Here is a 10,999-nt window from a genome sequence, read left to right on the forward strand (position 1 = left end):
TATTTAACTCGTGTAATAAATGAAGTTTTTTTAAAGATGTATTATTTTATTATTTGGTAAACAATATTACATTTATTCAACCCGTGTAATACATGTGGTTTTAACTATATAATTTTTTTTATTTGGTATATAAAATTACATTAAATCAATCCGTACAATATGGTTCTTATATATATAACTTTTTATTATTTAATATATAAAATTATATTTATTCAACCCGTGCGATAAAGAAAGTTTTTAAAGATATAATGTTTTATTATTTAATATATAAATTTATTTACTTAACCCGTGTAATACACGGGGTTATAACCTAGTAAAACACTATATCAACACCCTGCAACCACCATATTAACACCCACCTCCACCCTCACCTCATCTACATACCCGACAAACTACTTCGGCACACCTAAAAATTCTGGGGACCTTCTTTCTGTATGACTAAACACACAAAGGAGACCAACTCAGTTTGTATCCATCATCTCCGGCGAGTTCACACCTCTGTTTGTATCCATCATCTCCAGATCTGCGAAACACTTCAATCTAAACTGAAATCTAATCTTGTTGAATCATAAATAACAATAATTATAAATAAACTAAATAACCCCATGTGCCCCCACCAAAAATTTGAAATCACTCATCTTCATCTTCATCTGTGGTATGTAGCTTTGACAAAATTCCCCACTAAAACTAAAGATGAGTTTGATTTCAAAATGTTTTAAACATTATTTTCACTATCGTCACAAACCGTTTGATTATTTTCTATGTGTGAATCTTATTTAATGGAAGACCAAAAAAATATATTTTAACCAACTAGCTAGTGATCTCGAGGCAGTTTTAAGATCTATTTTTCGGACCTGAAACAACTGGTTTTACCTTTTCCTTCTTCTAATTGCCGGAAAAATGCTTTGTCGGAGTAAAAACGAGTCGTCGGAGAGGAAGCAGCAACAACAAGGCATGATGACGTCAATTCCGATGCAAGAGATGATAAGAACAGAGGTGAGAAACTATATGACATGTGTAGAACAACATAATAATCAGCAAGGATCTGGTGACGGGGGTGGAGGAATGTGTACGAAGCAGACAACGGTGGTGAAGAGGATTGGGATGAGTAAGATCGATTAAGTAAATCCTATGTATCGGTAGATGATGGTGGTAGAAAGGTCTCAATTATTGGAGAGTTATGAGGATGATGATCGCAGAGGAAGAGGGAAAAGGGGTAGGGTTGTAGATAGTGGGTTCCACATACTTTTTTTAATTTCTTTTAATGTTTATTATTTAGTAGTTAAATGGTATTTTTGTCAATCCACATCCACTTAACATAAAAAACTAACCTCCATCCAGTATAGGGACTATACGAGTAACAACTTGTCAAACCACAGGGAGCATATATGTAATTTTGAAAAGTTGGGGACTAAAGGTGAAATTTTACCAAACCACAGGGACCATACGTGCATTTTACTCTAATTTAATTAATCAATTACCTTTTATGTCCTTTAGACCATCCGTAGTGGGGCGTGATTTAAAAAAAAAAATTGAAAAAAAAACGCCCGAAAACGCCCCTCCCCCACTACACATGGCGTGATCCGGCGTTATTTTGTTCCATTTTGCAAGCCGGCGTTTTTTTTAAAACGCCAAAGTGGTCAAATGCAAACAAAAGGTGACCAATGGGATTTTTGCATGTGGCAATGAGACAGTTTGCTTTTTTCACTAGCCAATCAATCAACAACCATTTGTCTTTTTAAATTTTTTTTAATGATTGGAAGGGCCATTATCAGGCATTATTCCCACTACGCCACTTTTGCAATAACGCCCCATGCTGACTGGGATGACACGTGTCGGATAATGCCCCATGGTGGGGGCATTATAACAATTTACCACTACACATGGTCTTAGTAAAAAAAAAATATACATAAATACCACATGCCACAAGGAGAACACTTCCTACACTTTGTAGAAAGAGTAGATTTTGTAGCCAACTTCTACCTATGGAAGCATATGTAAAATAATCACAACTAAGCCGGGTCGAGCTAATAAGCGAGCCGAATCGAACCATTTTGGCTCATTACGAGCCGAGCCGAACTAGGCTCACTTTTAACCAAGCTGAGCCAGCTCGGCCCATTTTCAAACCAAGCCATATCAGACGAGTTTTTTCCAAACTAAATCCGAGCGAGCTCCATAACATGTGTTCATCAAAGCTAAAACCGAATGAAAAACAACAAACAAGAACGGTTTACATGTAACAATAACTCCTCTTCCTTCTATTTCTTTGGGGTTTTACATTTATTCAAACTCATTTCTCTTCATATGCTCAAACGCACACACGAACACCTCCAATCGTGTGATCGAACAACCGCTGCGTGATTCCATTTCTTCAATCTGAATCTGAATTCATCATCGTCAATTCACCACGGTACGTTTACGCAACTTCCGATCCGTTCAAAACTCTATAAACTGCAAAATGTTAGGATCGAAATCATCAAAATCAATGTTTATAGATCTGAATTTGCTCGAGAAATCAGGAAGTTTATCTCGATTCAACTCGTGTTTCGGAAAATTCAGACTGTGAATGATGATGTTAACAGTAGATTAGTTAGGTTTTAAGCGATTGTGTAACAGTATATTGTTTCGATCTGATCAGGTTATGGATATGCATTTTGATTCATTGAAGCTGTTTTGTTGATATTTCGTTGTTAATTTTTAGGCTGATTAATGGATCGGATGCTGTAGATCTGAAATTACTCGAGAAATTAGGAAGTTTATCGCGATCTGACTCGTGTTCCTGAAAATTCAGACTGAATTGAATGATGTTGACAGTAGATTAGTTAGGTTTTAAGCAACACTGTTTCGATCTGATTAGGTCATGGATCTGCATTTTGAGTAATTGAAGCTGTTTTGTAGATATTTCATTGTTAAGTGTTAGGTTAATTGATTTGAAATGGATTGGATACTGTAGCTTTGGAATCTGTTCGTAAGGTTTTAGGAGAATGATGTGAAATTTGACATTAAGTTGAGCAGTTGAGTTGTGATGATAGTGTAATTATAATCGTGAGATTCTGGCAGGAATTAGATGTAAACACTATTACTTGTAGATTTTAAATTACTCCAGAAGTTTGGAAGTTTATGGTGATCTAACTCGTGTTCCAGAATTTTCTGGACTGTGAATGTGAATTGAATGATGTTAATGGTTGATCAGTTAGGCTTTAAGTGATTGTATACAGTATACTGTTTTGATCTGATTAGGTTATGGATCTGCATTTTGAGTAATTGAAGCTGTTTTGTTGATCTCTCGTTAACTGTTTAATTAAGTGATTTGAAATGGATCGGATACTGTAATCATAATCGTGAGATTCTGGCACAAATTAGCTGTAAATACTATCATCTAATGTACATAAGTTTTGTTCAAGTTAATTGGATTATAAAGTTGTATATTGCACAATGCAAATTTTCACAGTTTAATATCTAGTTGTTTTGCTGATCTCTCGCTGTTAGTTGTTTGATGATAGTTGTATATTGAAATCGATTGATACATGTAGTTTTAGGAGAATTATGCGAAACTGATATCAAGTTGAGGTGTAGAGTTGTGATGATAGTGTAGTCATAATCCTTAGATTCTGGCACGAATTGGCTGCAAACACTATTTCACATTTTGTTTATGAAGCTAATTGGATTATAAAGTTGGGGTATACTAGGGAATGGCTATCTTTTACATTTTTTGTATATCTAGCGGGACACACGTTCCCGTGCTCTCTTGGTGTTGGATGATTACTTGAATCATTTTAGTTATAGATACGATTTTGATCAATTCAAGTCATTTATGAAATTACTTTTTCGACTGCTTGTTTATAATTCACAATAGCACTTCACGCATTTGTTATTTTTACTTTCTACCATTGCAATTGAAATTACTTATCGAATATGACAATATAACAAACGTTGCAGTATATGTACTCGGTTTTTGGTAGTTTGGCTCTGTGTAAACCATTTCGTAAGTATTAAAATTTGTAGATTACGTTTGGAGCATTTGTAACATCTTTTTTTTCCAGTGTTACTGCATTACTTCTCCCTTAATAACTTTGTTTACTTTTTTTATTGTTAACCGTTTATCTATTTTATAAAATAGCAGTGAAGCATTAGGAAAGCTTCTCTGGGTAATGTGGAATCGCAGAAATCTATATTCTGTGTGCAAGCGGTGAAACTTCTTCCATTGAAAAATTCTAAAATATTGCAAAAATGACTCCATCAAGTAAGGCTGATAAAAAGGCAGCAGTAGACATTGCTGCATGGATGTTCAACATAGTCACTTCTGTTGGGATCATCATCGTCAACAAAGCTTTGATGCAAACATATGGTTTCACATTTGGTAAGTCCGTTTTACATATCGTTAGTCGATCTCTATATCTTGTTGTTACATGCTTAATATTGTTTTGTTTTTATTCATTTTTCTCAATCCCTCATAATGGAGGAAATGCTAACTCGTATCATTAGTTTGTATATGCCGTAATGCAGCAAGACATACATGTGTGATACCTATAAATACATAGTGGCATTTGCTCACGCTGATGTTGACCACTTTTACTCTTAACAACTTCTATTATAACCTTTTTCTGTTATCTTTTTTTGGGGAATAAACTGGATCTTTTACCCACAAGATTTAACGCTAATTTTTTAATTAAAAAATATGGTATCTTGTTGTTTATCTGTCCTCAAAATTTGTAGAACCCCAAACCTAACCATATGTGCAGCTCAACTAAAAATTCACGCCTTAATCTAACTTAATATGTCAATTTAACTTCATCGGCAAAACGGAGATTGTATGCTGTATACTTTCATCCTCTGTATAGATAAAACTATGATCTTTATTGTTAATATTGGTAATTTCTATTTTCTAGAGATGACAATTTTCACTCAGTTACTTGTATAATCATTTTGTGTACGCCATATTGCTAATTGTTCAAATCCTTATAATAAAAGAAAAAAAAAAACTAACGGGTGGTTTTGAATTTGTCCCCACTTGGGTACTTGGATACTAGCAGATAAGTTTATTTGGTTTAGTAATCAGTACTGAAGTTCACTGTGAATAATTATTCACTTTTCTTTTCTGTTTTGACATGTATTTATTTCTTTGTATGCAGCTACAACATTAACAGGATTACATTTTGTCACAACAACCTTGATGACTGTTGTTCTTAGGTGGCTGGGTTATATCCAACCATCTCATCTACCGACGTCAGATCTTCTGAAATTTGTCGTATTCGCTAACTTCTCTATTGTTGGAATGAATGTCAGTCTAATGTGGAACTCTGTCGGATTCTACCAGGTAATATTATAATTTTATTAATAGTAAAATGCCATTTTCATCCCTGAGGTTTGGTCAGTTTTGCGACTTTCGTCTAAAGGTTTGTTTTTCCTCATCTGGATCCAAAAGGTTTGAAATCTTGCCATTTTCATCCGGCCCGTTAACTCCATCCATTTTTTCTCCATTTAAGTCAGGGGTATTTCCATCTTTTTTGTTAACTTAAAGGGCAACTCGGTCTTTTTCACTTTATGTAAAAGGACCGAATACTCCTAAAAAAACCGAATTGCCCTTTAAGTTAAAAAAAGACGGAAATCCCCTGGCACGGATGGGGTTTAACGAGCCGGATAAAAATGGCAAGATTTCAAACCTTCTGGATCCAAATGCAGAAAAACAAATCTTTGGACGAAAGTCGCAAAACTGGCAAAACCTCAGGGATGAAAATGGCATTTTACTCTTTTATTATTTTTTTAAAGTTTTATCATTATTTACCAATCTTTATTATAATAAATTTATACAAATATAGCGAGGTAATTTGTGCTCGTGTTTACTATCATTGTCAGATAGCAAAATTGAGTATGATCCCTGTATCCTGCTTGTTGGAAGTTGCGTTTGATAAGATTCGATATTCAAGAGACACAAAACTCAGTATTCTAATCGTTCTTCTGGGTGTTGCTGTCTGTACTGTTACTGATGTGAGCGTTAATACTAAAGGTTTCATTGCTGCCGTTGTTGCTGTTTGGAGTACAGCTCTTCAACAATATGTAAGTTTTCCACTCGACAATAAATTTTTTCCTTGCTAGAGTATTTATATCGTAATACTCCCACCATCCCAAGATAACTGTCTAGAAACAAAAAAAATAAGCTTAATTTAAGAATTTGTGTAATGAATGCAATTTTTAGTTAGTATAATGCCCACTTTACCCTTGCATATAAGACACCATTGACTTGTGACAATATTTACCTAAACTAGCAAGTAGTAACGTGGATGGAAATTTTGGCATGGAAGGAGTATTAAAGAACATAAAATACACACACGTCACACGTGGATTAACATGTCAACAGCTGAAGGCCACAAGTTAACTCATTTATATGGAAATGGTTACTTCGAGTTAGCTAAAAGTGAAACAGGTCAAATGGTTTGAATCATAGTTATTAAAAGCCATCGCCTCTTGCGCCTAGGCCCATTTTCCAAGCTAGGCGAGGCGATTGCGCTTTAAGTTAAGGCAGTTGCGCTTTAATTCTCCAGGTGATGATTCAAACACAAATTTCAGCGAGATTCCTAGATTCCGGAGAGTTTCTGGCCAAATCCTGTAAATTCCGGCAATATTCCAGCCAGAATTCTACTTTTATTTTAGGAAAACTACTTTTCTACACTAATAAATAGATGATCTTAAATGTTATATAATAGTTTTTGTTTATTTTATTTGAAGAATTGTATTACTTTTCTAATACATAAAATATGTTTATGTTTTTTTTTCATTGTGCGCTCTTTTTTTCTCAGGCCCTCGCTTTTTTGTGCCTTGCGCCTAGGCCCCAGGCGAGGCCTATGCGCCTTGAGTGCGCCTAGCGCCTTTAATAACTATGGTTTGAATGGCTCAAAAGCGACCTAATGCGTATTCATATGCTTACAGTGTTCTAAGTTCTATTATAATAAATAATACTAAAAGACAAACCCTTAGCTACAGTGCTAAGGGTTTGTCTTTTAGTGATTTTTGTTTTTAGTGCAATTTTTTAATTGCACCACCCTTGCTTTTTACTATATTTACCATATGATCCCTCAACTTTAATAAAAAAAATCCATTCGTTAGTTAACTTTGCTTATTTACATGTTTCGTCCCTCAGTTTACTTCATGTTGGTATTACAATAGGGTATCCTTTTGGTTGTAACCTGATGTTAACTGTGTTGTGGCTTTCTCAACTCACTTCACATCTAAAGTAATGGTTGGAAGAGCCTTTTGTCATGTAATGTTAGTTTCGTGGCAACGGGCACGCTGTTAGTTATTTACCCGCTTTTACACCCCGCCGCGTTCTTATTTCTTAATACTAGTTTGAAAGCAATTAGTAATACTATAGTTTCTGTAGTTATATCTATGGTTACTTCATAAAATACCAACGTACTTGTTCTGTTTTAGTCATTGTAATATTTTTTTGTACATTTGAGACATTAAATCATGGTAATTTTTTTGGGTAAAGAAATCATGGTAATTTTTTGCAAAACACTATACTACATGACCTGTTAGATCTGTTTGACATGTGCACAAAAGTTACCCGTTATCTATCTGAACCAATTTTGATCTAATATTTAACATTTCATTTCAGCGGCTTATTTGTAGTTTCTTGTACACTTAACTATAAATTCATTTGCAGTATGTGCATCATCTTCAAAAGAAACACCAATTGAGTTCTTTCAACCTGTTAGGGCACACTGCGCCCATCCAGGCTGGATCCCTGCTACTAGCGGGCCCCTTTGTTGATTACTGGTTGACAAACATGCGAGTGGATGCTTTTAAATATGATATTGCATCTCTGGTAAGTAGTCCATGTCTCCATTGACCTCATACTATCATATATCCATATTTCATCAAATTCGTGTTAGTTCGGTCAGTCTTGGTCTTGGCTCAAACTTGTGAACACGTTTAGCTAAACGGGTTGGTCTAAGGTCAACATGATAGGTTCTAGGGTTGACCCGTTTATTTTCTAAAACCTTTCAAGTGGTATTTTATGTCAAAACTTAAACTGGTTGTGTGTTTTATGTGAAAACTAGATTTAAAGAGAAATTTGTGTTGGTCATTTAGTTTTGAGTAAATTACAAAAATCGTCCTTTATGTATGTCACTTGTTGCAAACTGTGTCCTTTGTCTTCAATAATTACAGAAAACGTACTCGATGTTTGCAAATCCTTGCAAGTTATGTCCTTTAGCCCTAACTCAGTTAATTTTTTTGTGGTTAAATCTGACCAAATGGACCCCACATGAGGGTAATTTGGTCATTTTACTCTCATGTGGGGTCCACTTGGTCATATTTAACCACAAAAATTAACTGAGTTAGGGCTAAAGGACATAACTTGCAAGGATTTGCAAACATCGAGTACGTTTTCTGTTATTATTGAAGACAAAGGACACAGTTTGCAATAAGTGACATACATAAAGGACGATTTTTGTAATTTACTCTTTAGTTTTAGTTAGAGTTGTAATTTGCAAAGTAATATCGGGTTGAACCTATTATCTCCGTGTCAACACATGAATACGCAAGTCAAGTTCGGGCTCATGTAAAAATTTCTACGCCCGACCCGCCAACCCATGAACACGATGGGAGGCGAGTGAATGAGTTATTAGGTAAAAGAAAATGCATTCTGGTTATCTAAATAGTAATCTCTTTAGACGTGTCAAAACGGAGGGGTTGGGTGATCGGTCAAAACGGTTACTTCTTCGTACAGGTCAAAGCGGGTCAGGTTGACTTGAAATACTCCTGGTCTAAAGTATTTATTTGTTTAATTAAAATGGTATTATTTCAAGTAATATTTATTTTAGGAGGTTTTATAATTAATGCATTAAAGGAATACTAAGCGAATTTCCACCTTTTTGAAGCTATTCTTTGATTCTAACTGTTGACCCGTTAGACATAAACGATAAACCGAATTAACCCGCATGGGTCAAAATTGCCACATCCCTATCTTATTCACTGGACACATGGTTAAAGAACTCAAAAGCACAAAACCTACTTTTATAAAACAAAAAAATGCGTTCAAAGTCGAATAACGACAGTGAACGCCTAACGGAGGAAGTAAGCGGTGCGGGTGTGTCACGGGTCTTTTTAAAATTTGTGTAAAACAAGAACACTGTTTGAGACTTTGATTTTGACCTTGCCATTTGACTTTTTGTCTGTCATAACAATTCGCAGTTATTTTTATTCCTATCATGCACGATTGCAATCGGGACCAACTTGAGCCAATTCATCTGCATCGGGCGGTTCAGCGCGGTCACATTCCAAGTCCTCGGTCACATGAAAACCATACTCGTGCTCACACTCGGGTTCATCTTTTTTGGTAGAGAAGGGCTCAATTTTCACGTGGTTCTCGGGATGATTATAGCCATTTTGGGCATGGTTTGGTACGGTAACGCCTCATCAAAACCCGGTGGTAAAGAACGCCGATCATATTCACTTCCGAAAACCAGTCAACCGAAAAAGGACTCGCTGTTAGAAGCTTCAAGTATCGATGCCAAGGTGGTAAGCTGACCGATTTACCGAGTAATATAATACCACAGAAAATATCAACGATCGACACGCCACACATACTATTTATCTTGCTAGAGAATTCTTTGAATCGATTGTTACTTTTAAGTTATATGATTTTTGTATGTGATAATGATTTTATTTTAATTGTTATGAATTGAGGAACTTTAGTTAGAAAGGGGATACCATATCCTTTCATTTTTTTTTATTTAATACTTGCTGTTTTTTTTTAAGAAATTACTCTCTGTGTTCAATAATCAGCAGAAAAAGGTCAAAATTAATTCAATAGAGAAACGTTTAAATATAAAAAAAAAATATCCTTTAAAGATTGAAATTTGAAGGTGGTGTTGGAATATTTTATAGAAAATATTTGTCAATTGCACCTTAAAAACATGTTATAGGTAATTTGAATAGTTGTCAAAGATTGAATAGTTGTATTTAGTCCAAAACTCGAGTCTAAATGAGTTGAGTTGTTAATGGTAATTTGAATAGTTATCAAAGATTGAATACTTGTAAAGGTTGGCACAAACTCTTTAACAAGTGGGTTTGAGGCAGTGACTAGTTGTTTAACTTTTTTGGAGAGGAAATTTTGGGTTTTTCTAAAGACACTTTAATAAACAAGCTATTCTATATCTTACAATTTTTAAATAGGTTGTATAGTAATCTCATTTTACTGGTTAGTGAGAATTGTGGAGCCAATCAGTAGATGTCATATGGTATTCACCGAGTTTTTTTTTTATTTGCACGTTATTTCTTTATTATTCTAATAATAATTCAAGAAAACTAATAATCAGATTGTTGATTCCCTTTGCACTCTTTTCATGTTCTTTTTTTTTTTTTAAATTTCCCTTAATTGAATGTCTAAACATAACTTTGACTTCTTTTTTATTTACTACAAAACAAAAATTATAATGACACTCCAACACAACATATAGATTTAGTGCTATTTTAACCATGTATTTATATAAAATTATTTGATAATAAAAAGTACTATATTACAAAAATAAGTATATTATGGGAACTTTGAAAATATAAAATAGTTATAAAATGAATGCAAGTGCAAATAATTCACTCCTTACACCATAAACAATACATCTCTAATAGATGTCTATAACTCATTTAAGTTTAGCAAATTTTATTTTAATTTTAATTTTAATTTTATTTAATAACTTATGTGAATTAAAAAAAAAACTTAAATATGTGGTTGTAATCAATTTGTTTTTATCAACATTTCGATATAAGTATTATGAGAAAAATAGAGTTATATTCAAAATAAATGTTTTTGTACTATCAAATTATTGGGAGCAATATTCGTTTTTTATGGATTTTGACCCTTATACTACAAAATATATACATATTTAACCAATTTATTTTTTGGTAATTTTATTTGTTTTTTCTAAGAAATTGCTTTCGTTATCTTTTTAGAAAAAAATAAATAAATGGTTAGTTTTTTTTTCTTGACGTTCAGATA

General features: G+C 33.9%; 1 protein-coding gene and 1 long non-coding RNA gene across 3 annotated transcripts; one reads left to right on the forward strand and one right to left on the reverse strand.

The window, feature by feature from the left end:
- Positions 1-234: 234 nt before the first annotated feature.
- On the reverse strand, positions 235-1,207 carry LOC118483345. The gene is made up of 2 exons (XR_004870433.1): positions 874-1,207; positions 235-523 (listed from the first exon to the last, which is right to left on the reverse strand). It is a non-coding gene; the product is annotated as an uncharacterized LOC118483345 (long non-coding RNA).
- A 1,022-nt stretch (positions 1,208-2,229) lies between these two features.
- On the forward strand, positions 2,230-9,741 carry LOC110883828 (UDP-rhamnose/UDP-galactose transporter 6). Of its 2 annotated transcripts, none has more exons than XM_022131480.2 (6): positions 2,230-2,410; positions 4,121-4,360; positions 5,133-5,317; positions 5,857-6,057; positions 7,664-7,825; positions 9,196-9,741. In XM_022131480.2, exons 2-6 carry the CDS (start codon positions 4,231-4,233, stop codon positions 9,529-9,531), a joined length of 1,014 nt encoding a protein of 337 aa, XP_021987172.1. In that variant the 5' UTR covers positions 2,230-2,410; positions 4,121-4,230; the 3' UTR covers positions 9,532-9,741. The 2 variants fall into 2 exon arrangements, with proteins under 2 accessions (XP_021987172.1, XP_021987173.1); XM_022131481.2 differs by having other exon boundaries at positions 4,124-4,360.
- Positions 9,742-10,999: the final 1,258 nt, after the last annotated feature.

This window comes from Helianthus annuus, chromosome 10, assembly GCF_002127325.2.
Source record: "Helianthus annuus cultivar XRQ/B chromosome 10, HanXRQr2.0-SUNRISE, whole genome shotgun sequence".
Classification (NCBI taxonomy): domain Eukaryota; kingdom Viridiplantae; phylum Streptophyta; class Magnoliopsida; order Asterales; family Asteraceae; genus Helianthus; species Helianthus annuus.